Below are 27,573 nucleotides of genomic sequence, written 5' to 3'. Positions count from 1 at the left end.
AAATTAACCAGGTGTGGTGGCAGGTGCCTGTAATCCCAACTACTCAGGAGGCCGAGGCAGGAGAATCACTTGAACCCCGGAGGTGGAGGTACCTGTGAGCCGAGATCACGCCACTGCACTCTAGCCTGGTGGACAGAGGGAGACTCCATCTCAAAAAAAAAAAAAAAAAGAAGAAGAAAAAGAAGAAATGATTCATAGTAGGGAGACAGAGACCCACAGTAGGAAAGTGGGGGAGCAGAAGCCTAGAGAGATGGGGACATCACAGAGAAGGGAGATAGAGACCTAGAAAAAGGGACAGATACTGAGAGAAAAGAAAGGCAGAGACTCCAAGAGGGATGGATGACAGAGACCCAGAGAGACAAAGGCACAGTGAACACAAAACAAGTAAGAGAGACTGACAAAGGGAGACAGAGATGCAAAGAGGAGAAGACAGAGAAGACAGGGTCAGACACCCAAACTGTGGGGGAAAGGAAAGGAAAGAAACCTGGGGGAGAAGACAGAGACCTCCAGCCCGGCCAACACAGTGGAAACCCATCTCTACTAAAAATACAAAAATCAGCCGGGTGTGGTGGCACATGCCTGTACTCAGGAGACTGAGGCAGGAGAATCGCTTGAACTCGGGATGTGGAGGTTGCAGAGAGCCGAGATAGTGACACTGCACTCCAGCCTGGTGACAGAGTGAGACTCCATCTCAAAAAAAAGAAAAAAAAGAAAAAAAGCAGACAGAGACCTAAAGAGTAGAAAGGCAGAGACTCAGAGAAAAGAAGTCAGAGACTCTGAGATTTGGGGGACAGAGCTGAATCAGGAAGAGAGAGAAACCCAGAAATAGAGGAGGGGGATAGAGACCCAGAGAGAGAAGGAACAGACACAGGGGCTGGGTGGGGACAGAGAACTGGAAAGAGGGGGACAGAGAACCAGGTGGTGATGGAGACCCTGGTTGAGAAAGTGTCAGTTTCCAGGTAGGAGGAAGGACAATGGGAACTCTGTGAAGGTAGCTGTTAGTTGTATCTCCATTTCACAGGTAGGGAAGCAGAGGCACAGAGAGGTGAAGTCCCCTCCATGAGGTCATAGGGCTAGTAACTGGGAGAAATTAGCTGACCCTAGATTCTGTTGCCTTGGTTTCCAGAACAATTACCCACAGGAAACCCAAGACCTTCTGAGTCTTCAGGTTAGAAAGATACTTTGTGTAATGCTTTCTATTGCTGTGAAACCAATTACACCAAAACTTCAAACAACAACCTGGAGGGACTCAGCTGGGTAGTCCTAGCTCAGGTTGTCTCACAAGGTTGCAATCAAGATTTTGGCGGGGTCTGCAGTCACCTGAAGGTTGGACTGGGGCCAGAGGTTGTGCTACCAAAATGGGGCACTCACATGCCCTTGGCTGGAGGCCTCAATTCATTGCTACATGGGCCTCTTCATAGGTGGCTGCTTATGACATTGAGGCTATCATTCCCCAGAGGAAGAGAGAGCAATAAAGAAACAGTTTTTCTCATGAAGTAGTCTCTTACCTCACATGTCATCGATTCTACTTTATTCTATTTTTTTTATTTTTTGAGACAGTCTCTGTCACCCAGGCTGGAGTGCAGTGGCACAATCTCAGCTTACTGCAGCCTCTGCCTCCCAGGTTCAAGCAATTGTCATGCCTTAGCCTCCTGAGTAGCTGGCATTACAGGTGTGCACCATCACACCTGGCTAATTTTTATATTTTTTGTAGAAACAGGGTTTCACCATGTTGGGCAGGCTGGTCTCGAACTCCTGACCTCAGGTGATCTGCCTGCCTCAGCCTCCCAAAGTGGTGGGATTAAAAGCATGAGCCACCACACCCATCCTGCCTTATTCTATTTCCTGGGTGTGAATCACTAAGTCCAGCTCATACTCAAGTGAGGCAAATAAGGCTCCATGTTTTAAAGGAATGTAAAAGAATTTATGGGCATATTTTAAACTATCACATTTTGTGGGATTTTTGTAGCTGCCCTTTACTGGGATGAGGAAGTTCCTTTCTATTTTTAGTTTGTTGAGTTTTTTTTTTTTTTTTTTTTTTTTTTATCATCAGAGGGTGTTATATTTTGTCAAAAGCTTTTTCTGTACTGACATGATTGTGGCTTTTTTTTTCCCCTTTTATTCTATTAATATGGTATGTAACATTTATTTATTTTTAGAGACAGAGTCTTGCTCTGTTTCCCAGGTTGGAGTGCAGTGGTGACATCAAAACTCACTGCAGCCTCAACCTCCTGGGCTCAAACAATCCTCCCACCTCAGCCTCCCAAGGAGCTGAGACCACAAGCACATGCCACTGCACCCAGATAATTTTTAAATTTTTTTATAGAGATGGAGTCTCACTATGTTGACCTGGCTGATCTAGAATTCCTAGCCTCAGGTAATCTTCTTGTCTCAGCCTCTCAAATTGTTGGGATGAGCCACCATGTCCAGTCACTTGTTGATTTTAGTATGTTGAACCAACCTTGCATTCCTGGGATAATTCCCACTTGGTCACGATGTATAATCCTTTTTACATGCTGCTGGATTTGGTTTGCTAGTACTTTGTTGAGGACTTTTGTGACTATATTCATAAAGAATATTGGTCTGTGGTTTTCTTTCTTTTTTTTTTTTGAAATAAAGTCTGTTGCCCAGGCTAGAATGCAGTGGCACGATCTCAGCTCACTGCAAACTCCATCTCCTGGGTTCAAGTCATTCTCCTGCCTCAGCCTCCCGAGTAGCTGGGACTACAGGCGCCTACCATTGTGCCTGGCTAATTTTTGTATTTTTAGTAGAGATGCAGTTTCACCGTCTTGGCCAGGCTGGTCTCAAACTCCTGACTTCATGATCCACCTGCTTCGGCATCCCAAAGCGCTGGGATTACAGGCATGAGCCATCATGCCTGGCCTGGTCTGTGGTTTTCTTTTCTTGTGATGTCTTTGTTTGGTATCAGGGAGATACTGTCAGCTATTTCCTGAGTTAGAAATTGCTCCTTCTATTTTTTGGTAGACTTTGAAATGGATTGTTTGTCAATTCTTTTTTTTTAATGATTGATAAGATTTACTGCTGAAGCCATCTGGTTATAGGCTTTTCTTTTTTTTTTTTTCTTTGAGACAGAGTCTCACTCTGTCGCCCAGGCTGGATGCAGTGTTACAATCTTGGCTCACTGCAAGCTCTGCCTCCCGGGTTCACGCCATTCTCCTGCCTCAGCCTCCTGAGTAGCTGGGACTACAGGCGCCCGCCACCACGCCCAGCTAACTTTTTTTTTTTTATTTTTAGTAGGTTTCATCGTGTTAGCCAGGATGGTCTCGATCTCCTGAACTCGTGATCCGCCCGCCTCGGCCTCGCAAAGTGCTGGGATTACAGGCGTGCCTGGCCATCTTTGTTGGAAGTTTTAAAGTTACTTTTACTAATTCAATCTCTTTACTTGTTATGGGTCTTTTTGGACTTTCTAGGTCTTGAGTCAGTTTTGGTAGTTTGTGTGTTTCCAGACATTTTCCCATTGTATCTAGATTGTCTGATACATTGGCATACAATTGTTCAGTCTTCCCCTATAATCATTTTTCTTTCTGTACAGTTGATAATAATGTCTCCTCTTTCACTCTTGATCTTTGTAATTTGAGTCTTCTCTTTTTTTCTTGGTCAGTCTAGCTAAAGATTTGTCAATTTTTTTTGATCTATTCAATAAACCAACTTTTGGTTTTGTTGATTTTTATTATTGTTTTTGTATTCTCTATTTCCTTATGCTCTAATATTTATCATTTCCTTCTTTCTGTGAGTTTTGGATTTAATTTACTCTTTTTCTTTTTTTTTTTTTTTTTTTAGACAGAGTCTCACTTTGTTGCCCAGGCTGGAGTGTAGTGGCACAATCTTGGCTCACTACAAGCTCTGCCTCCCTGGTTCACGCCATTCTCCTCCTTTAACCTCCCAAGTAGCTGGGACTACAGGCACCCGCCACCACACTCAGCTAATTTTTTGTAGTTTTAGTAGAGACAGGGTTTCACCGTATTAGCCAGGATGGTCTCGATCTCCTGACCTCGTGATCCCCGCCTCAGCCTCCCAAAGGGCTGGAAATACAGGCGTGAGCCACCGCGCCTGGCCTCTTTTTCTATTTTCTTAAGGTGGGGCATTAAGATACTGATTTTGAGATCCTTCTTCTTTTTTTTTTTTTAGAGTCTCGTTCTATTGCCCAGAGTGCAGTGGTGCAATCTCGGCTCACTGTAAGCCCCGCCCCCCAGGTTCACGCCATTCTCCTGCCTCAGCCTCCTTAGTAGCTGGGAATATAGGTGCCCACCACCACGCCCAGCTAATTTTCTTTGTATTTTTAGTAGAGACGGGGTTTCACCGTGTTAGCCAGGATGGTATCCATCTCCTGACCTCATGATCCACCTGCCTCAGCCTTCCAAAGTGTTGGGATTACAGGCATGAACCACAGCACCTGGCCCTTTCTTCTTTTTAAATGTGTTTACAGCTATAAATTTCCCTTAAAGCATTTTTTCACCATATCACTTACATTCTGGTATGCTGTATTTTCATTTTTCTTCATCCCAAACAATCTTATAATTTCCTTTGCGATTTTTTCTTTTACCCATTGGGTTTTTAAATTTTTTTCAGACAGTGTTGCTCTGTCACCCAGGCTGGAGTGCAGTGGCATGGCTACAGCTCACTGCAGTCTCTCAACCTCTTGGGCTCAGATGATTCTCCTGCCTCAATTTCCTGAGTAGCTGGGACTACAGATGTGTGCCACAATGCCCAGCTAATTAAAAAAAAATTTTTTTGTAGAGATGAGGTCTCACTATGTTGCCCAGGCTGCTCTCGAACTCCTGGGCCCAAGTGATCCTCCCAAGTCGACCTCCCAAAGAGCTGGGATTATAGGTGTGAGCCACCATGCCTGGCACCACTATTTTTCTTAGTGTGTTAATTTCCACACATTTGTGTGTTTCCCAAATTTCTCTCTTTTTTATTCTTTTTTTCCTCTCTCTCTTTTTTTTTTGAGACGGAGTCTTGCTCTGTCACCCAGGCTGGAGTGCAGTGGCGCAATCTCGGCTCACTGCAAGCTCCAGCTCCTGGGTTCACGCCATTCTCCTGCCTCAGCCTCTCGAGTAGCTGGGACTATGGGTGCATGCCACCATGCCCGGCTAATTTTTTTACATTTTAGTAGAGACGGGGTTTCACTGTGTTAGCCAGGATGGTCTCGATCTCCTGACCTCGTGATCCTCCAGCCTTGGCCTCCCAATGTGCTGAGATTACAGGCATGAGCCACCGCACCTGGCCCCAGATTTCTTTCTGACACTGATTGCATTTATTTATTTATTTATTTATTTATTTTGAGACAGAGTCTCGCTCTGTTGCCAGGCTGGAGTGTAGTGGCGCGTTCTTGGCTCACTGCAACATCCGCTTCCTGGGTTCAAGTGATTCTCCTGCCTCAGCCTCCCAAGTAGCTGGGATTACAGGCACGTGCCACCATGCCCGGCTAATTTTTGTATTTTTAGTAGAGATGGGGTTTCACCACGTTGGCCAGGCTGGTCTTGAACTCCTGACCTTGTGATCTACCCGCCTCAGCCTCCCAAAGTGCTGGGATTACAGGCGTGAGTCACCATGCCTGGCCCATTTTATCCTATTTTAAAAATGTTTTTATTTTCATTTTAATTTTTAGAGATGTGTGTGTTACTTTGTTGCCTAGGCTGGTCTCAAACTCCTGGGCTCAAGCAATCCTCCCATCTTGGCCTCCCAAAGTGCAGGGAATACAGGTGTGAGCCACCATGTCCAACCTTCTTATTGTTGTTTTTTAAGAGACAGGGTTTTGCTATGTTCACCAGGCTGGTCCTGAGCTCTTGGTCTCAAGTAATACTCCCTCCTCAGTCTCCCAAAGTCCTGAGATTACAGCAATGAGTCACGGTGCCTAGCCCGTGGAGCCTATTTGGAGTTCATTTGGCATCTTGGATGTGTGGATTAATGCTCAAATCATCCAGTTTGGGAAGTTGTCAACCATTATTTCTTCAAATATTCTTTCTGCCCCTTTCTTTCCTTCTGGGACTTCCAGACCCATGGCTCTCTGAGGCTACATTCATTCCTCTTCATTCTTTTTGTTTGTTCTTAGGTTTCTCAGACTGGATAATCAAAGTTGAGCTATGTTCAAGTTCACTGAATCATTATTCTGCTACAGAGCCCCCTCTAGTACATTTTTCACTTCAGTGATTGAACTTTTCAACCCTAGAATTTCTTTTTTGAGACAGCCTCTCGCTCTGTTGCCAAGCTGGAGTGCAGTGGCGCCATCTCAGCTCACTGCAACCTCCGCCTCCCGGGTTCAAGCGATTCTCCTGCCTCAGCCTCCCGAGTAGCTGGGACTATAGGCACCCACCACCATCCCCAGCTAATTTTTGTATTTTTAGTAGAGATGGGGTTTCACCATGTTGGCCAGGATGTTCTTGATCTCTTGACCTCGCGATCCGCCTGCCTTGGCCTCCCAAAGTGCTGGAATTACAGTTGCGAACCATTGCACCTGGCCCTTCAACCCTATAATTTCTATTTGGTTGCTTTTAATAATTTTTATCTCTTTAGTGATATGCCCTATTTGGTGAGACATTATTCTCTCATTTTCCTTTAGTTATTTAGGAATTGTTTCCTTTAGCGCTTTGAACATATTTAAAATAGCTGATTTAAAGTGTTTGCCTAGTTAGTCCAAATCTGCCCCAGCCATCCTACCCCTGAACAGTTTCTCTTGATTGCTTGCTTGTCCTCCATTGTATAGGCCATAGTTTTCCTTTCTTTGCATGCCTTATAACTTTTTTCTTCAAAACTGGCCATTTTTTATTTATTTATTATTATTATTATTTTTTTTTGAGACAGAGTCTCACTCTGTCACCCAGGCTTGAGTGCAGTGGCATGATCTTGACTCACTTCAACCTCTGCCTCCCAGGTTCAAGCAATTTTCCTGCCTCAGCCTCCCCAGTAACTGGGATTACAGATGTGTACCACCACGCCTGTCTAATTTTTGGATTTTTAGTAGAGATGAGGTTTAACCATGTTGGCTTGGCTGGTCTCAAACTCCTGACTTCAGGTGATCCACCTGCCTCAGCCTCCCAAAGTGCTGAGATTACAGGTGTGAGCCACCGTGCCTGGCCTGAAAACTGGCCATTTAAAGTATCGTAATGTATCAGGGAGTAGTGGCTCACGCCTGTAATCCCAGCACTTTGGGAGGCCGAGTCAGGCAGATCACCTGAGGTCAGGAGTTCGAGACCAACCTGGCTAATATGGTGAAACCCCATCTCTACTAAAAGTACAAAAATTAGCCAGGCGTGGTGGCGGGCGCCTGTAATCCCAGCTACTGGGGAGGCTGAGGCAGGAGAATCACTTGAACCCGGGAGGCAGAGGTTGCCATGAGCTGAGATTGTGCCACTGCACTCCAGCCTGGGGGACACAGGGATACTCTGTCTCTAAATAAATAAATAAATAAAATAATAAAGTATCATAATGTAGCAACCCTAGAAACAGATTCTCCCCACTCATAAGGATTTGTTGTTATTATTGCTTGTTGTAGTTGCTTTTTATTATTTTTACTTATTTATTTTTATTATTATTTGAGACAGGATCTTGCTCTGTTTCCCAGGCCACTGTATAGTGGCATGATTGTGGCTCACTACAGCCTCTAAATCCCGGGCTTAAGGGGTCCTCCTGCCTCAGCCTTCTGAGTAGCTGGGACTACAGGTGTGCACTACCAAGCTCAGATAATTTTATTATTATTATTCTTTTGAGACAGCGTCTTGCTCTGTTGCCCAGGCTGGAGTGCAGTGGCGTGATCTCGGCTCACTGCAAGCTCCGCCTCCCAGGTTCACGCCATTCTCCTGCCTCAGCCTCCCGAATAGCTGGGACTACAGGTGCCTGCCACCATACCTGGCTAATTTTTTGTGTTTTTTAGTAGAGACAGGGTTCACCATGTTAGCCGGGATGGTCTCCATCTCCTGACCTTGTGATCCGCCTGCCTCGGCCTCCCAAAGTGCTGGGATTACAGGCATGAGATCGTGCCTGGCCCATTTTATTATTTATTTTATTTATTTATTTATTTATTTATTTATTTGAGACGGAGTCTTGCTCTGTGGCCCAGGCTGGAGTGCCGTGGCCAGATCTCAGCTCACTGCAAGCTCCACCTCCCGGGTTTACGCCATTCTCCTGCCTCAGCCTCCCGAGTAGCTGGGACTACAGGCGCCCGCCATCTCGCCCGACTAGTTTTTTGTATTTTTTTTTTTTTAGTAGAGACGGGGTTTTACCGGATTAGCCAGGATGGTCTCGATCTCCTGACCTCGTGATCCGCCCGTCTCAGCCTCCCAAAGTGCTGGGATTACAAGCTTGAGCTACCGCGCCCGGCCTATTATTTTTTTTTAAGGGATTAAGTTTCACTGTGTTGCTCAGGCTGGTCTTGAACTTCTGGGTTCAAGCAATCCTCCCACCTCATTCTCCCAAATTGTTGGAATTACAGGGGTGAGCTACTGCACCTGGCCTATAGTTGCTCTTTAAAAAAGAGACTTTTCTGAACTATTCCTGTAATATCTGTGTTCTTTGTCATGTTTGGCCACTGAAGTGTCTGTTCTCTGATTTTAGTGGTTAGCTAATGACTGGAGAGAGATTTCCTTAAACTGGAACAACAACAAAATCTTCTAGTCTTTGCCAAATGGCTCTGTGTACCTGATGAGGCACACCTTTAACACTCAGATAGACAATTTACAACTCTACCTTAGCCTTCCCTTCCTGCTGGTGCAGCGTTTCAAGGTTTCAAGGTCAGCCAGAGGTGAAAAGCTTGGGGCCTTCTCAAAACTTTCCCAAGCATGTACACAACCCTACATAGGCCAGTGGCTTTCTACCTTCCCAGGAACTTGTTGGAATATTTCAAGGCTTCAAAAGATATCTCCATCAGATTTTCCTTTTAAGATTTTTTGTTTTGGCCGGGCGCGGTGGCTCAAGCCTGTAATCCCAGCACTTTGGGAGGCCGAGACGGGCGGATCATGAGGTCAGGAGATCGAGACCATCCTGGCTAATACGGTGAAACCCCGTCTCTACTAAAAAATAAAAAAAACTAGCCGGGTGAAGTGGCGGGTGCCTGTAGTCCCAGCTACTCGGGAGGCTGAGGCAGGAGAATGGCGTGAACCCGAGAGGAGGAGCTTGCAGTGAGCTGAGATCCGGCCACTGCACTCCAGCCTGGGTGACAGAGCAAGACTCCGTCTCAAAAAAAAAAAAAGATTTTTTGTTTTTTATTGCTTCCCCCAACTGTTATCCATTGCCTTTGGCAGTAGCAACATTAAAACAAGCGTACATTTTTTTTTTTCTTTACAAATGTTCCCTCTCCCACTCCGTGTTAGTCCATTCTTGCATTGCTATAAAGGAATACTCGAGGCTGGGTATAAATAAAAGAGGTTTAATTGGCTTATGGTTCATAGGCTGATGAGCATGGTGCCAACATCTGCTCAGCTTTTGGTGAGGGCCTCATAGCAGAAGGTGATGGAGCCAGCATATCACCTGGCAAGAGCGGGAGCAAGGAGGTGCCACACAGGTGGTTTTTGTTTTTTTTTTTTTGAGATGGAGTCTCACTCTGCCACCCAGGCTGGAGTGCAGTGGCGTGATCTCGGCTCACTGCAACCTCCGCCTCCTGAGTTCAAGTGATTCTCCTGCCTCAGCCTCCCGAGTAGCTGGGACTACAGGCATGCACCACTGTGCCCGGCTAATTTTTGTATCAGCAGAGACAGGGTTTCGCCATGTTGGCCAGGCTGGTCTTGAATTCCTGACCTCAAGTGATGTGCCCACTTTGGCCTCCAAGAGTGCTGGGATTGCAGGCATGAACCACTGCACTCAGCCTGGGTGTTGCATTTCTTTGTTGTTTTTGAGACAGAATCTCAGCGTCATCCAGACTAGAGTGCAGTGGCACATTCCCAGCTCACTGCAACCTCCACCTCCCAGGTTCAAGCGATTCTTCAACCTCAGCCTCCTGAGGAGCTGGGACTACAGGTGCACACCACCACACCCAGCTAATTTTTGTGGGTTTTTTTTTTTTTTTTTGTAGACATGGGGTCTCACCATGTTGTCCAGGCTGGTCTCAAATCCTTAGCTCAAGCAATCCTTCTGCCTCAGCCTCCCAAAGTGCTGGGATTACAGGTGTGAGCCACTGTGCCTGGCAAGGGATTACATTTTAACATGAGATTTGGAGAGGAAAAACATCCAAATCTTTCCTTCAACCATCAGAGATATTTTCAGGGATTTGCCAGTTCTGAAAAGGAAAGACAACTATTCTGTGTGGGGTCTTCCCAGGCATCACTTAACAATCATAGAATGGGTTAAGGCACACGCCAGCCCAGCATTGAGTGTCGAGATGGTGGATTTATATCAGGAGATCAGACCATCCTGGCCAATATGGTGAAACCCCGCCTCTACTAAAAATACAAAAGGCTCAGGCCGGGCGCGGGTGGCGGGTCTCGTATAGTCTCCAGCTGGCTCGGGAGGCTGAGGCAGGAGAAGCGGGCGGATCCCCGGAGGCGGAGCTTATGGGTGAGCCGAGATCGCGCCACTGCATGACAGAGCTGAGACTCATCCTTCAAAAAAAAAAAAAAAATCATAGAATGACTCTTCTTTGGGTAATAAGGCTTTGAATGAGTTCTAGCTTCATTCTGCTTCCTCCCTGTGGGAAATGTGGGCTGTTACTTTCCAGGGTTCCTGCTGAGCTAGGGAGTGGAAGATAGGACTAGGATAAGTTAAAATTCCTCAAGTCTTTGACGCTTTATAGAGAGTTACTTTTCTTGAATAAATGCTCCTTGAGTTTCTGCAAGCCTTTGGTTAATTTCCAGAATTGTGAAAAAACTGATTGTTTTTTTCAAAGCCCATATTTTGTTAGTTTTTCATTGTTTTTATGGAGGGGTGGAATTTTTGAATTTTTTTTTTTTTTTGAGACGGAGTCTGCCTCCTTGTCAGCCTAGGGCTAGTGCAGTGCCGCGATCTCTGCTCACTGCAAGCCTCGGCCCGGTTCACGCCATTCTCCTGCCTCAGCCTCCTAGCTGAGACTACAGGCTTCGTCACCACACCTGGCGAATTTTTCCCAGTAGAGACGGGGTTTCACTGTGTTAGCTAGATAGTCTCCATCTCCTGACCTTGGTGATCCGGGCCTACCGGGCCTCCCAAAAGTGCTGGGATTGAGCATGGAGCCACCTGCAGTCGGCCTTTTTTTTTTTTTTTTTTTTTTTGTGAGATGGAGTCTCACTCTGTCCCCCAGGCTGGAGTGCAATGGCGCCATCTAGGCTCTCTGCAACCTCTGCCTCCCGGATTCAAGGGATTCTCCTGTGTCAATCCGTCTCCCAGGTAGCAGGGATTACAAGTGCCAGCCACCACGCCTGGCTAATTTTTGTATTTTTAGTAGAGATGGGGTTTCACCACGTTGGCCAGGCTGTTTTCAAACTCCTAACCTCAAGTGATCCACCCACCTTGGCCTCCCAAAGTGCTGGGATTACAGGTGTGAGCCACTGTGCCCGGCCTGAATTCTTTAATCCACCATTTTGTTGATGTCAGCTGGATACAATATTTCTTTTTTTTTTTTTTTTTTTGAGGCGGAGTCTCATTCTGTCGCCCAGGCTGGAGTGCAGTGGCGCGATCTCGGCTCACTGCAAGCTCCGCCTCCTGGATACACTATTTCTTACCACACTTCTTCCCCAGAGCAATCATGCAAGAAATGTGTTGCTGCCCCCATCTTACAAGGGACGAAACTTGTTCTCTTTCTTTTTGTGTATTAGTTCAGCAACCATGAGAGAAATCAAGAGAGCTGTGGTTTTTTTGCACATAAAAGACTTGATAAGCATAGTAGCTCAGCTCTTCAAATGCAGCAGGTTACAGGCATCTATGTTCTGGTTGTTCGGCCATTTCTAGACAGTTGCTCTCACCACTGCCTTCCAGCCATTCGGCAGGAGGAACAGGGGAAGAGATCATGCCTGTCTTTTCCACACATCCACCAGTGCCCACTTCCCTTCCATTGGCTGGAATTGGTCATAACCAGCTGGCAAATGGCTCTCTGCCTCTCTTTCCCTTCAAGTGTGAAATAAGAACGTCAATGATATTGAAGTTATACATTTGACTACTGTAAAAAAAAAACAAAAAACCCCACAAAATAACACAGCTTAAATAACACAGAAGATGTAATGTCTCACCCTGAAAGTCTTCACAGGTGATTGGAATGGAGTATGGTGGCTCCATGTCAAGGATTCAGGCTCCTTCTGTCTCGTTGTGTCCTCTATCTGCTGGTCCAAGACAGCCCTCAATTGTGCATTCCAGTGAAATGAGAGAAAAAGGGAAAGTTCTTATTCCTTACTTTAAGGGGTGACTCAGAAATTGACTATAATTCTGCACAGTCCAAGTAATGATGTAGGCAAAAAAAAAAAGAGAGAGAGAGAGAGAGACAGGAGGCTGGGTGCAGTGGCTCAATCCTGTAAGACCAACACTTTTGGAGGCTGACACAAAAGGATCACTTGAGCCCAGGAGTTTGAGGCCAGCTTGGGTAACATAGTGAGAACCCATCTATACCAAACATTTAAAAATTTTGCTGGGCATGGTAGCAAGCACCTGTAGTCTTAGCTACTTGGGAGGCTGAGGCAGGAGAATCATTTGAGCTCAGGAGTTGGTGAGCTATGATAGTATCACTCCACACCAGCCAGGGTAATAATGAGAGACCCCCCCGACCTCTCCCCAAAATAAATTGACTATATTATTTCTACTCACATTCCATTGGACAGACCTTAGTCACATGGCCACATCTAGCCACAAGGGAACCTGGGAAATGTAGTCTCTGATTGGACAGTCCTATGCCAGGCTAAGGCTTCTGTAACTGTCCAAGCTGGGAGAATGGATCCTACCACATGCATCCCTCCTGAACCACAGATTGGCAGGAGTCGCACAACATTTTATGTGACATAAAGTAATGATGACCAGAGGCCACATGGTGTCATGGTTTAAAACAAGGGTTCTGAATCTAGATTCTGATGAGGTCACCTAATGTGCTGAGTACCTGGGAAGACAAGGGATAGCCCATTTCTGAGACGCATTTGTCTCACTTGTAAAATAGGCCAAATAACCTCAAGAGGTGTGGTTGTGAAGAATAAAAGACAAGTGCTTGGTGCATTGCAAGTGCTCAGATCTGAAGTGTCTTCCTGGTCAGGCGCGGTGGCTCACGCCTGTAATCCCAGCACTTTGGGAGGCCGAGACGGGCGGATCACAAGGTCAGGAGATCGAGACCATCCTGGCTAACACAGTGAAACTTCATCTCTACTAAAAATACAAAAAATTAGCCAGGCATGGTGGCGGGTGCCTGTAGTCCCAGCTACTCGGGAGGCTGAGGCAGGAGAATGGCATGAACCCGGGAGGCGGAGGTTGCAGTGAGCCAAGATCGTGCCATTGCACTCCAGCCTGGGTGACAGAGCTAGACTCTGTCTCAAAAAAACAAAACAAAACAAAACAAAACAAAATGAAAATAAAATAAAAGTGGCTTCCTTTGTAATTCACCATTTCCTGGAGAGAGAGCCAGGGCATGTGTTTTCAAAGTTCATCTTTTTATGCTGTGGACCCCAAGGACTTTTTTTTTTTTTTTTTTAAAGAGACTTGCTCTGTCACCCAGACTGGAGTGTGGTGGTGCAATCTCAGCTCACTGCAGCCCCTGCTTCCCAGGTCGAAGCAATTCTCCAGCCTCAGCCTCCCAAGTAGCTGGGATTAAAGGCATGCACCACCATGCCCGGCTAATTTTTGTATTTTTAGTAGAGTTGAGGTTTCACCATGTTGGCTAAGTTGGTCTTGAACTCCTGACCTCAAGTGATCTACCCACTTCGGTCTCCCAAAGTGCTAGGATGACCAGAGTGAGCCACGGCACCTGGCCCCCAAAGACATTTAGCTCAGTGTTTGGTTGAGTTCATCCTTCTTCCTCCACGTGTCTGAGCACCCCACCTCCATCCCCTATTCCCTCCTGGATCCTATTTTTCTCCCAGCCCACCATGAAGAAAGGTCATTTATCCCCTGGGTTTGCTGCACAGGAATGCTAAGAATCAGAAGTATAGCTCTTGGCTCCAAGTCACACAGCCATTCCAGGGCAAAATCAAGGTGTAAACACAGCCTCCCAGTTCTGGAATTTTTCTTGGGCTTGGGGCTTGCACCCACACACCATATAACTCACCTGTCTCCCATTCTTCCCCAGAGTGGGGTCAACAGTGGATTGGTCCGCGCCAAAGACTCCATCACCAGCTTGAAGGAAAAGACCACCCGGGTTAACCAGCACGTGCAGACTCTGCAGGTGTGAGGACACCCTATGTCCAACACCTGCCCTTTCTCCAGGGCTAACTTCCCTGCTTGGAGCCTGCCTCCAGCGGAACACACCCATAGCTCAGTTGGGGAGCTTGAGGCTCAGAAGGGAGAGGAACCTTCCCAGGCCCAGATATTCTTTTCCACAGGCTGTCCCCTTGTGTCCTTGGCTAACCTCTCCTCCTTCCATGCTCCAGAGTGAGTGTTCTGTGCTGAGCGAGAATCTAGAGAGAAGGCGGCAAGAGGCAGAAGAGTTGGAGGGGTACTGCATTCAACTCAAGGTGAGCCAGTGGGATGCAGGAGTGGGTGGGGATAGGGGAATGGGAATAAGAGGGTGGAAGAAAGAGGGGAGGAGGCTGGGCGCAGTGGCTCACATCTGTAATCCCAGCACTTCAGGAGGCCAAGGCGGGCAGATCACTTGAGGTCAGGAGTTTGAGACCAGCCTGGCCAACATGGTGAAACCCCATCTCTACTAAAAATACAAAAACTAGCCAGGTGTGGTGGTGCGCACCTGTAATCCCAGCTACTCGGCTTAGGGAGGAGAATCACTTGAATCCAGGAGGTGGAGGTTGCAGTGAGCCAAGATTGCACCACTGTACTCCAGCCTGGGTGCTGGAGCAATACAGTCTCAAAAGAAAAAAAAAAGAAAGAGGGGAAGAATGGAGTGGGTGGATCAACAAGAGGTGGGAGGAAGTGGAGGGGTACCACTCTGGCACGTCTGTCTAAGGAGGAAGCCATCCCTTTAGCCAAGGAAATGAGCTGGTGAGAGTGTCTCTTTTTTTTTTTGAGACGGAGTCTTGCTCTGTCGCCCAGGCTGGAGTGCAGTGGCCGGATCTCAGCTACTGCAAGCCTCGGCCCCGGTTCACGTTTCATTCTGCCTCTGCCCTCTCGAGTAGCTGGGACTACAGGCTCCCGCCACCTCAGCCTGCTAGTTTTTTGTATTTTTTAGTAGAGACGGGGTTTCACCCTGTTAGCCAGGATGGTCTCGATCTCCTGACCTCGTGATCCGCCCATCTCGGCCTCCCAAAGTGCTGGGATTATAGGCTTGAGCCACCGCGCCCGGCCGAGTGTGTCTTGTATTGAGGGGCTGGGAGGCCTGGAGCCTGTATGGAAATAGACAGGCTAAGGGTTGGGAGGCAGAACTGAAATGGGAAGGCAGGGCCCTCGCCCTGGTGTCTGACCCAGGAGAACTGCTGGAAGGTGACCCGGTCTGTGGAAGATGCTGAAATCAAAACCAACGTCTTGAAGCAGAATTCTGCCTTGCTGGAGGTAAGGAATGGAGGAGGCCCCAGGATTTGTGGGAGGAGGTCAGATGCGCGAGGGACTCAAGATACACTTTTAGGTGGAACTCCCCGCCCCGACACCACCACCACACTGCTCCTGCGTGCACACAGTCATCCTTAGAACCCGCTGATAAGAGGGATTCAAATGAGGCTCCAACACCCAGCTGGGGGACTCTCACCCTGCAGTCACATTCAGGTCCCAGAAAGAGACTCGAGCTGAACTTCAAGTGAGAAGGCCTGTCCCGTCCACATGCCCACTCATTTTCCAACAAAATGCTGAGAAAGCTTCAGTTGTTCTTGCCAAGTGGCCGGGACTGGTATTTGACGCCTGGAAGGCTTGGAGGGCCGGGTGGATACCTGGAGGCAGGCTGTGGGAGGTTAGCGGGAATTGGAGTCCAACTGGGCCTCAAATGGTGCCTCCCCTCCCTAATGACAGCCAGTGGGACTTCCAACATCCTGTCCCCACAGGCGTTCTACTTCCAATCTTGGGGAGTACTGGAGCGGATTTGGGGGTAGAGGTGGTTGCGGGAGGAAAGCGACTGGATGCTCTGACCCCGTCCCGTCCTCCCTTACCGACCAGGAGAAGCTGCGCTACCTCCAGCAGCAGCTGCAGGATGAGACGCCGCGACGGCAGGAGACCGAGCTGCAGAAGCCGGAGCAGCAGCAGAAGCCGGAGGCTGGCCTCTCCCGGAACGGCCTGGGCCCCACCGCCACGTCCCAGGGCTGCCCCGGCCCGCCAGGGAGTCCTGACAAACCCTCGCGGCCTCGCGGCCTGGTCCCCGCAGGCTGGGGAATGGGGCCTCGGGCAGGTGAGGGCCCCTACGTGAGCGAGCAGGAATTGCAGAAGGTGTTCACCGGCATCGAGGAGCTGAGGTGGGCGGGACCTCGAAACGAGGTGGGCGGGGACTCAGGGGTGGAGCCTCGAGGAGCTGCGGTGGGCGGGACCCAAGGGACGAGGTTCTCAAGGAAAGGCATGGGTGGGGACTCAGGGAGCCTCGTGGAGCTGAGGTGGGCGGTGATATCGGTGGAGCCTCGAGAACCTGAGGTGGGAGGGGACATGGGAGGAGCCTCGAGGAACGAAGGTGGGCAGAGGCGTGGGCAGAGTCTCCAGGAGCTGCAGTGGGCGGGGACACAGGGGAGGAGCCTCAAAGATTCTAACCGGAGGACGACAAGCCTGGGGTCTCCAAGAGCAGAGGAGGGAGTGCCCCGAAGGCAGTGACCTGAGCAAGGGAGGGACAAAATAATGAATTTTTGAGTTCTGGGCTGCTGGGAGGCAGGTCCAGGCCTGGTGAAACTGAGGTGGGCGGGACTTGGGAGAGGAGCGGTCCTGGAGGCACCAAATGGGGCAGAGTAGGGTGGGCAGTGCCTTGGAGGGCAGTGCGTGGAGGAGCCCAGGTAGAGGTTGGGGACCTGACCAGGGAAGGGCCAAGACAGCCAGTAAAGTAAGGGGATAAAGGCGGGGCTCTGGAGGACAGGACCAAATTTCACCAAATGGAGGGTGCAAGAAAATTTGGAAACCTGGGTGGGTCTGGAGCCACCGGCATGGTCTCAGTGGAGAGAGATAGGTGAGTCCTGTTCCGCCTATCTCGTAGGGGCAGATAGGGACCTGTCCAAGCCTAGCCCCGACCCATTCCCCCTCTCTGCCCCTCCAGGAGAGAGGTGTCCTCGCTGACCGCCCGGTGGCATCAGGAGGAGGGGGCGGTGCAGGAAGCCCTGCGACTGCTCGGGGGCCTGGGCGGCAGGGTCGACGGCTTCCTGGGCCAGTGGGAGCGGGCACAGCGCGAGCAGGCACAGACGGCGCGGGGCTTGCAGGAGCTGCGAGGTCGGGCGGACGAGCTGTGTACGATGTAAGGACTGGGTGGCCAGTGCTTGGGAAGACCGGAAGGGGCAGGGCGATCCCAACCCAAGGGCGGGGCCTTGAGGGAAATGGGTAGGCCAATCAGCTATGGCCAGGCATTCCGGAACATATAGCGACATGGGGAAACACCAATTAGAGAGCAGGAAGGGTTGCATCAACCCTAATAAGGCCTGAGGGGTGGAATCAATTAGAGAAGGGGTGTGGTCTATACCTTAAAAGGACAAAGGGTGGGGTCAAGAGGGATCCGAGAAAGCCAATTAGAGAACTAGGAGGGGCATTCCAAACAATAATCTACAAAAGGTGGCCCAGTGAGGTGGCTCACGTCTATAATCCCAGCACTTTGGGAGGCCGAGGCGCGCGGATTACTTGAGGCCAGGAGTGCAAGACCAGCCTGGGCAACATAGCGGAGACCCTATCTCTACAAACAATTTAAGAATTAGCTGGGAGTGGTGTGGTGTCGCACCATGGTAGTCCTAGCCACTCGGGAGGCTGAGGCAGGAGTGACCGCTTGAGCCCAGGAGTTCAAGGCTTCGGAGAGCTATGATGATGATGCTGCACTCCAGCCTGGGCAACAGAGCCAGACCCTGGCTCAAAATAGTCAATAGATAAACTACCATAACATAAAATAAAATACAAAAAGTGAGGCCAGTCAGAGCAGAGAGGGGAGGGCAGGGTGGAGAATTGCAGACCAGATGGAGACATAAGTGGTGGACTAATAATGGGTGGAGTCTTGCCAGGGTTATACCGCTCAAGAGGGAGCTGGCAGCACTGGTTACTCATGCCTCAGGGTGGAGCGGTCAGCAGTGTCTGTGGCTTCACTGAGGAGCGAACTGGAGGGGCTGGGCCCACTGAAACCCATTCTGGAGGAGTTCGGGCGGCAATTTCAGAACTCTCGAAGAGGGCCTGACCTCTCCATGAACCTGGATCGGTCCCAACAAGGCAACTGTGCCCGCTGTGCCAGGTAATGGGGCTAGGCCTGCCTCTGGGAGCCTTGTGGATAGAACATTAAAGGAGATGCGGAAGGAGATGGGACATTAGTGAAGGGTGGGACGCTGTTCATTTGGGAGACAAGGCATTCCAGTGCATGGTAGAAACAGCCAGTCCTGCTGCACTAGAAGCCTCATTTGTTCCCACTCTACAAGGTAAAATCAGTGTCTTGTGGAACTCAAGAGAAACTTGATATAGACCGGGCGCGGTGACTCATGCCTGTAATCCCAGCACTTCGGGAGACCAAGGTGGGTGGATCACTGGGTATCAGGAGTTCGAGACCAGCCTGGCCAATGTGGTGAAACCCCGTATCTACCAAAAATACAAAAATTAGCTGGGCGTGGTGGCGTGTGCCTGTAATCCCAGCTACTGAGGAAGTTGGGGCATGAAAATCACTTGAACCCGGGAGGCGGAGGTTGCAGTGAGCTGAGATCACGACAATGCACTCCACCCTGGTAGGCAGAGTGAAACTGTGTATCAAAAAAAAGGAAAAAGGCTGGATGCAGTGGCTCACACCTATAATCCCAGCACTTTGGGAGGCCAAGACAGGCAGATCACTGAGGTCAGGAGTTTGAGACCAGCCTGGCCAACATAGTGAAACCTCGTCTCTACTACAAACACAAAAATTAGCTGGGCGTAGTGGTGAGCGCTTGTAATCCCAGCCACTCGGGAGGCTGAGGTGGGAGAATCTCTTGAACCTGGGAAGTGGAGGTTGCGGTGAGCCAAGATCGCGCCATTGCACTCCAGCCTGGGCGACAGCAAGACTCCATCTCAAAAAAAAAAGAAAAGAACTTGGTACATTTTGAGCATCGTATTTCCAGTGCATTGAGGGAAGGCTGGGATGTGAACATGAGGGGAGGCAGGGTTTCAGTGCACTGTGGGGGAAGTGAGACCTTGGTGTATTGTGGGAGCCAAGGGATACACCATTTTTGGTCCATTGTGGGAAGGTCCATTGTAGGAAAGGGGGACTCACAATACAACATGAAATCGAGTTTCCCTAGTGCATTATGGGAAGCGTTAGTTATAACGGCCTTTCTAAACTCAGGGCTGTCTGGTGTCCTTAGGAATGGTGATTCCGGCCGGGCGTGGTGGCTTTCGCCTGTAATCCCAGCACTTTGGGAGGCCAAGTGGGAGGATCACCAGAGGTCAGGAGTTTAAGACCGGACTGGCCAACATGGTGACAACCCATATCCACTGAAAACACAAAAATTAGCTAGGTGTGGTGGCAGGTGCCTGCAATCCCAGCTACTCAGGAGGCTGAGGCAGGAGAATCGCTGAACCCAGGAGGCAGAGGTTGCAGTGAGCCCAGATCATGCCACTGTACTCCAGCCTGGGTGACAGAGCAAGACTCCATCTCAAAAAAAACCAAAAAAGGTCCAGGCCCAGTGGCTCACGCCTGTAATCCCAGCACTTTGGGAGGCTGAGGTGGGCAGATCATGAGGTCAGGAGATCAAGACCATCCTGGCCAACATGGTGAAACCCTGTCTCTACTAAAAATACAAAAATTAGCTGGGTGTGGTGGCACATGCCTGTAGTCCCAGCTACTTGGGAGGCTGAGGCAGGAGAATCGCTTGAACCCGGGAGGCGGAGGTTGCAGTCAGCCAAAATTGCGCCACTGCACTCCAGTCTGGGTGACAGAGCAAGACTTCGTCTTAAAAACAACAACAAAAAAGAGTGGTGATCCCCAGAGCACCATGGAAACCAAGGGACAGCTGGTGCACAGTCCATGCTGGGAAGGTTGCATAGGGTGCATACTGGAAACAAGGCCAAGTGGAGGAGGCTGTGCAGGTGAGCATGGGGCACCCTGGACTTGGTACTGGACCTCTTTATCTGGTGACCACCCTTCCCCCAGCCAGGGGTCGCAGTTGTCCACGGAGTCCCTGCAGCAGCTGCTGGACCGAGCGCTGATCCCGCTAGTGGATGAGGTGAAGCAGAGGGGCCTGACTCCTGCCTGTCCCAGCTGTCAGAGGCTACACAAGAAGATTCTGGTACCAGGGAATATGGGCCACCATGTCCCACTTTACTTTTCTGTTGGGGCAAGGAGAGGGGAGCCCCGGACTCAAGGGTACTGCTGGTGTGTGGCAGGAAAGAAAGGGCAGAGCTGGGAGCAGCAGGCACTGGGGGAGGACTTGGCCCTGATGCATGGGGAGACGGACAAGCAGTTTGGTGGTGAGTGAGTCACAGGCCAATCATTACGAAACCTCGGAAGGTGGACTTGGGCCTAAAGCATGATGGGACATTGGATCTAGTGCGTTGTGGGACACGAGACAGACACCAGTCTAAAGCTTCATGGAATATAGGCCTGATTTTCTCTAAATTTTTAGAGAGGCAGTGCATTGCACGAGATCATTGGGGTCAGCTATATTGAGGTAAGATAGGAGACCCAGTGACTGTAGGTCCCAGTTAGCTGGTGCGTTATGGGAAATGGAACCACAGCTCTTCCTGGGGCATTGCACAACACACTCAGCCCAGTAGTTGGTGGAACTTGAGCCCTAGTGCACTGTATTATGGGATGTTGACCTAATGTGCTATGGGATTATGTTGTAGTGGGTGAGACAGACAAGTGAGGCATTGTGAGACATTGATGTGACTGAGCTATACGAATAATACATGAGAGGACGTGGGGCTTGGTACAGTTGGACATAGAGAACTAGGGCACTAAGGACTGTTTTTTGTTTGCTTTTTTTGTTGTTGTTTGTTTGGTTTTTGAGACGGCATCTCACTCTGTCGCCCAGGCTGGAGTGCAGTGGTGCAATCTCAGCTCACTGCAAGCCCCGCTTCCTGGGTTCACGCCATTCTCCTGCCTCATCCTCCCGAGTAGCTGGGACTACAGGCGCCTGCCACTACGCCTGGCTAGTTTTTTGTATTTTTAGTGGAGACGGGGTTTCCCTGTGTTAGCCAGGATGGTCTCGATCATCTGACCTCATGATCCGCCCGCCTCAGCCTCCCAAAGTGCTGGGATTACAGGCATGAGCCACCGTGCCCGGCCTTTTTTTTTTTTTTTTTTTGACACAGAGTCTCACTCTGTTGCCCCAGGCTGGAGTACAGTGGCACCGTCTTGGCTCATTGCAACCTCCACGTCCCAGGTCCAAGAGATTCTCGTGTCTCAGCCTCCTGAGCAGCCAGGATTACAGGCATATGCCACCACACCCGGCTAATATTTGTACTTTTAGTAGAGACGGGGTTTCACCCTGTTGGCTAGGCTGGTCTCGAACTCTTGACCAAAGTGCTGGGATTACAGGTGTGAGCCACTGCACCCAGCCAGGACTTTTGTGTGAGAGGTGCTGGTCTAATGGATAAGGAGATGTGGGGTCGTCTAACTTATGGGATGTAGGAGGCTACCATATGGTAGGATACTGGGGCACATACACATATCAAATGTAGGATAGTTCATGAGCTTAGGAGACAGATGATAGACACTGATTTAGTGTTTGCTGGGGCATAGGTCAGTGCATCATGGGACAGACAATAGGACAGACATAGGTTTAGTCCACAACAGAATCTGGAGACCAGTGCATTGTGGGATGCTAGGGTCAGTCTCAAGCTCAAGGCATGATGGGAAACTCTGAGGGAGAAATGTGGGCCCCATGGGACCCTACGCTTTGCCCTCCGCAATCCAGCTCCCCCTCCACCCCCAGCCCAGTCCAGCAAGCCCAGCTACGCCTACGCTCCTCTCCCCAGGAGCTGGAGCGCCAGGCCTTAGCCAAACACGTCAGGGCAGAGGCCCTGAGCTCCACCCTTCGGCTGGCCCAAGACGAGGCCCTGCGGGCCAAGAATCTGCTGCTGACAGACAAGATGAAGCCGGAGTGAGGAAGGAGGCTGAGGGCATGGGAGGAGGGTGAGATCTTGGGGAAAGGGCCTGATCTCCCCTTCCACTCGAACACCCCAGCACCTAGCCATGTTGCCATCAACTCCCCACTGCCTCATGACAGGGAGAAGATGGCCACTCTGGACCATCTACATTTGAAGACGTGCTCCCTCCACGATCATCTCAGCAACCTGCCACTTGAGGGGTCCACAGGAACAATGGGGGGAGGCAGCAGTGCGGGAACCCCCCCAAAACATGGGGGCTTAGCCCCTGAACAATAAATGGCCCCTCATGCTGGCATGAATTCTGTCTGCTTTTTTGGCACCAGAGGGCTAGTGAATTGCCCACACACCATGCACTCCCTCTATGCCCAATGTGATTTATTTATTTTAATTAATTTGATTATTCTTTTTGAGACAGATTCTCACTCTGTCGCCCAGGCTGGAGTGCAGTGTCGTGATCTCGGCTCACTGCAACCTCTGCATCCTGGGTTCAAGCAATTCTCCTGTCTCAGCCTCCGAGTAGCTGGGACTACATTCGCACACCATCACACCCAGCTAAGTTTTTGTATTTTCAGTAGAAACAAGGTTTCCCCATGTTGCCCAGGCTGGTCTCAAACTCCTGAGCTCAGGCAATCTGCCTTGCCTTACCTTGTAAAGTGCTAGGATTACAGGTGTGAATCACCACACCCGGCCCACTGTGATTTATTTAATTTTCAGCAAACAGGATGTCGTGGTCCCCAGAGAGGTGCTAATGGTGGTACAGTTCTTTGAGATGGCAATGGTGGTAGAAACAAGGTTCTGTGGTGTAGTTTGGGTCTGTCAAGTCAACATTTTTTAGGCTGGTTATTACTAGATAACTATATTAGTTGTCTATTTTGTTTTGTTTTGTTTTGGTTTGGTTTGGTTTTGTTTTTGAGACAGAGTCTCTCTCTGTTGCCCAGGCTGGAGTGCAGTGGCGCCATCTCGGCTCACTGCAGGCTCCACCTCCCAGGTTCACGCCATTCTCCTGCCTCAGCCTCCCGAGTAGCTGGGACCACAGGCAACCGCCACCACGCCTGGCTAATTTTTTTGTATTTTTTTAGTAGAGATGCGGTTTCACCATGTTAGCCAGAATGGTCTCAATCTCCTGACCTCGTGATCTGCCCAGCTCAGCCTCCCAAAGTGCTGGGATTACAGGCGTGAGCCACTGCACCCGGCTAGTTGTCTATTGTTGTGTAGAAATACCCCATAAGTATTTTTGTTATATGCTTAGTTGCTTAAGGTAACAAGCATATCTCAACTTCTGAAGGTCAAAAATACAGTCAGTTAACCTGACTCCTGGGGTTAGCTCATTGGTCCTGGCTCAGACCCCCCATGAAGTTAGAGTCAAGATGTCAGCCAGGACCAGGTGCGGTGGCTCACACCTGTAATCCCAGCACTTTGCGAGGCTGAGGCGAGGGGATCACCCGAGACCAGGAGTTTGAGACCAGCTTGGCCAACATGGTGAAACCCTGTCTGTACTAAAAATACAAAAATTAGCTGGGCACGCACCTGTAGTCCCAGCTACTTGGGAGACTAAGGCACAAGAATCACTTGAACCCGGGAGGCAGAGGTTGCAGTGAGCTGAGATCATGCCACTGCACTCCAGCCTGGGTGACAGAGCAAGACTCCATCTCAAAAAAAAAAAAAAAAAAGAAGACAATTAGCTAGGTGTGGTGGCACAAGCCTGTAATCCCAGCTACTCCAGAGGCTGAGGCAGGAGAATTGCTTGAACCCAGGAGTCAGAGGTTGCAGTGAGCCGAGATCGTGCCACTACACTCCAGCCTGGGTGACAGAGCGAGACTCTGTCTCAAAAAAACAAACAAACAACAACAACAACAAAAATGAAAAACACTATAACAAGGGCTATGGGAGTTATAAGCTAGGAACCATGGACAAAAACCTATATATGATATATAATAACCACCCATCCATACTGTATGACTCCAACTGTAGGACATTCTGGAAAAGGCAAAACTCTGGAGACGGTAAAAAGATTAGTGTTTGTGGCCAGGTGCGGTGGCTCACACCTGTAATTCCAGCACTATAGGAGGCCGAGGTAAGTGGACCACTTGAGGCTAGGGGTTTGAAACAGTCTGGCCAACATGGTGAAACCCCGTCTCTACTAAAAATACAAAAAGTAGCTAGGTGTAGTGGTGCACACCTGTAATTCTAGCTACTTGGGAGGCTGAGGCAGGAGAATGACTTGAACCCGGAGGTGGAGCACCACTGCATTCCAGCCTGGACGACAGCGTGAGACGTTGTCTCAAAAACAAACAAACAAACATAAAAACCTGCAGTGTTTGCCAGATTGGGGAGGGAGGGATGAACAGGTGGCACACAGAGGATTTTTAGGGCCATGAAACAACTCTGTGTGATACTGTAGTGGTGAAGACATGTCATTATACATTTGTCCAAAACCACGTACAACACCAACTGTGAACCCTAATGTCAGCTATGGACTTTGGGTGATAATGATGTGTCATGGTAAGTTGATCAGCCATAAAAGAATGTACCACTCTAGACCGGGCACGGGGGCTCACACCTGTAATCCCAGCACTTTGGGAGGTCGAGGCGGGTGGATCACCTGAGGTCAGGAGTTGGAGACTAGCCTGGCCAACATGGTGAAACCCCGTCTCTACTAAAAATACAAAAATTAGCTGAGTGTGGTGGCAGGCGCCTGTAATCCCAGCTACTCAGGAGGCTGAGGCAGGAGAATCGCTTGAACCTGGGAGGCGGAGGTTGCAGTAAGCCGAGATCGCGCCACTGCACTCCAGCCCAGGCGACAGAGCGAGACTCCGTCTCGAAAAAAAAAGAAAAAAAAAAATGTACCGCTCTGGTGGAGGATGTTGATAGTGGGAGAAGAGCTGCATGTGTCAGGGAAAGGAGGGTACATGGAACTTTCCATTTGATTCTGCTGTAAATCTAAAACCACTCTAAAAATTAAAGTCTCTTAAAAATCCTGCCCCAGCAAGGTGCAGTGGCTCATGCCTGTTAATCCCAGCACTTTGGGAGCCCAAGGTGGTGGATCCCTTGAGCCCCAGGAGTTTGTGGCCAGTCTAGGGAACATAGCAAGATCTCACGTGTACAAACAAAACAAAACAAAAACAGAAACATTTAGCTGGGTGTGTTGGGGCACGCCTGTAGTCCCAGCTACTTGGGTGGCTGAAGTGGGAGAATTGCTTCAGTCTGGGAGGTGGAGGGTATACTGAGCTATTATTTTGCCATTGCACTCCAGTCTGGGTGACAGAGCAAGAGACTGTCTCAGAAAAGGATAGAGAGGAGAGGAGAAGTGGGGTGGGGAAAGAGCAGGGGAGAGGAGGGGAGAGGAGGGGAGAGGAGGGGGAGAGGAGGGGCAGAGGAGAGGGAAGGAAGGAAGGAAGGAAGGTAGGTCAAGTCAGCAGAAGCAAAAAACCGATAGATTTATTATTTATTTATTTATTTTTTTGAGATGGAGTCTTGCTCTGTCACCCAGGCTGGAGTGTAGTGGCATGATCTCGTCTCACTGCAACCTACGCCTCCCAGGTTCAAGAGATTCTCCTGCCTTACCCTCCCGAGTAGCTGAGACTACAGGCACGTGCCACCAGGCTCAGCTAGTTTTTGGATTTTTTTTCGAGTCAGGGTTTCACCGTGTTAGCCAGGATGGTCTGGATCTCCTAACCTTGTGATCTGCCGGCCTCAGCCTCTCAAAGTGTTGGGATTACAGGCGTTAGCCACCGTGCCCGGCCTGGCCTATTATTTATTTGAGACAGAGTCTATTTCTGTCACCCAGGCTGGAGTGCTGTGGCGTGATCTCAGCTCACTGCAACCTCCTCCTCCCAGGTCAAGTGATTCTCCAGCTCAGCCTCCTGAGTGGCTGGGACTACAGGCGCCCACCACCACGCCCAGCTAGTATTTTTAGAGATAGGGTTTCACCTTGTTGACCACCCTGGTCTCAAATTCCTGACCTCAAGTGATCTGCCCACCTTGGCCTCCCTAAGTGCTGAGATTGTGAGCCTGAGCCACCGCGCCGGCCAAAAACCAATAGATTTAGATCCCCAAAGATGGCAGAAGTTGAAATGGCCAGATGCAAACCTCAGAACCTAAGTTAATTTAGAACAAGATGCTGGACTAATGCTATTACATTTTGGCATTCTTTTTTATTTTTATTTATTTATTTTTTGAGGCGGAGTCTCTCTCTCTATCACCAGGCTAGAAGTGCAGTGGCCCAATCTAGAGCTCACTGCAAACTCCGCCTCCTGGAGTTCCATGTTCTCCTGCCCCTCCAGACTCCCGGTAGCTGGGACTACAGTAGCCCGCCACCATGCCCGGCTAATTTTTGTATTTTTAGGAGGCGGGGAGTTTTGTCGTGTTAGCCAAGATGGTCTCGATCTCCTGACCTCATGATCTGCCCGCCTCCAGCCTCCCAAAGTGCTGGGATTACAGGTGTCAGCCACGCCCAGCCTGGCCTATTTGACATTCTTTCTAAAATCAACCTGGAGGAAATAGGAAGAAGAGAGTGAGAATTTTTTTTTTTTTTTTTTTTTTTGAGACAGAGGTCTGCGGCTCTGTCGCCCAGGCTGCAGGTGCAGTAAGGCGTGATCTCGGCTCACTGCAGCTCCGCTCGGAGTTCCGTATTCTCCTGCCTCAGCCTCGAGGCAGCTGGGACTACAAGCCCACCACCGATCCACCTAATTTTTGTATTTTTTAGTAGAGAACCAGGGAGTTTCACCCGTGTTAGCCAGGATAGTCTCGATCTCTCCTGACCTCGTGATCCAGCCTGCCTCGGTCTCCCAAAGTGCTGGGATTACAGGCGTGAGCCACCCAGCCCGGCCTTTTTTTTTTTTTTAAGAGACAGTCTTGCTCTGTTGCCCAGGCTGGAGTTGAACACTGCAACCACAGCTCACTGCAGCCTTGAACTCCTGGGCTCCAGCAATCCTTACACCTCAGCCAAGTAGCTAGGAATATAGGTGCATGCCACCATGCCTGGCTAATTTTTATAAGTTTTTTGTAGAGGCAAGGTCTTCTATAGAAATTGGCAGTGTTTTCAGTATTCTTCTTCTTTTTTTTTTTTTTTTTTTTTAAGACAGTCTTGCTCTATTGCCCAGGCTGGAGTACAGTGGCACAATCTCGGCTCACTGCAACCTCCACCTTCCGAGTTCAAGCGATTCTCCTGCCTTAGCCTCTCAAATAGTTGGGACTAAAGGCGCGTGCCACCACACCTGGCTAATTTTTTTGTATTTTTAGTAGAGATGGAGTTTCTGCCATGTTGTTCCGAGGCTGGTCTCGAACTCCTGACCTCCAAATGATCACTCTCGACCTCCCAAAGTGCTGGGATTACCTGCGTGAGCC

At 49.5% G+C, this 27,573-nt stretch overlaps 1 protein-coding gene across 6 annotated transcripts in view; it reads left to right on the top strand.

The window, feature by feature from the left end:
• Nucleotides 1-22,542, top strand: part of TSKS (testis specific serine kinase substrate) — a 28,938-nt gene extending 6,396 nt beyond the window's left edge. The window contains exons 3-11 of one of the 6 annotated variants that reach the window (XM_031659187.1): nucleotides 14,183-14,278; nucleotides 14,484-14,567; nucleotides 15,472-15,555; nucleotides 16,150-16,442; nucleotides 17,222-17,416; nucleotides 18,215-18,388; nucleotides 20,267-20,402; nucleotides 22,053-22,220; nucleotides 22,347-22,542. In XM_031659187.1, coding sequence (XP_031515047.1) covers nucleotides 14,183-14,278; nucleotides 14,484-14,567; nucleotides 15,472-15,555; nucleotides 16,150-16,442; nucleotides 17,222-17,416; nucleotides 18,215-18,388; nucleotides 20,267-20,402; nucleotides 22,053-22,220; nucleotides 22,347-22,424 — 1,308 coding nt within the window. In that variant the 3' untranslated portion in view covers nucleotides 22,425-22,542. Of the gene's footprint in view, nucleotides 1-14,182; nucleotides 14,279-14,483; nucleotides 14,568-15,471; nucleotides 15,556-16,149; nucleotides 16,443-17,221; nucleotides 17,417-18,214; nucleotides 18,389-20,266; nucleotides 20,403-22,052; nucleotides 22,253-22,346 lie in introns of all 6 variants that reach the window. The other 5 variants (XM_031659185.1, XM_031659186.1, XM_031659190.1 and 2 more) reach the window with 5 other exon arrangements.
• The last annotated feature ends 5,031 nt before the right edge of the window (nucleotides 22,543-27,573 follow it).

This window comes from Papio anubis, chromosome 20 (genome assembly GCF_008728515.1).
Source record: "Papio anubis isolate 15944 chromosome 20, Panubis1.0, whole genome shotgun sequence".
Lineage (NCBI taxonomy): Eukaryota > Metazoa > Chordata > Mammalia > Primates > Cercopithecidae > Papio > Papio anubis.
Note: the sequence above shows the minus strand (reverse complement) of the source record. Positions and strands in the feature narration are given on the sequence as shown.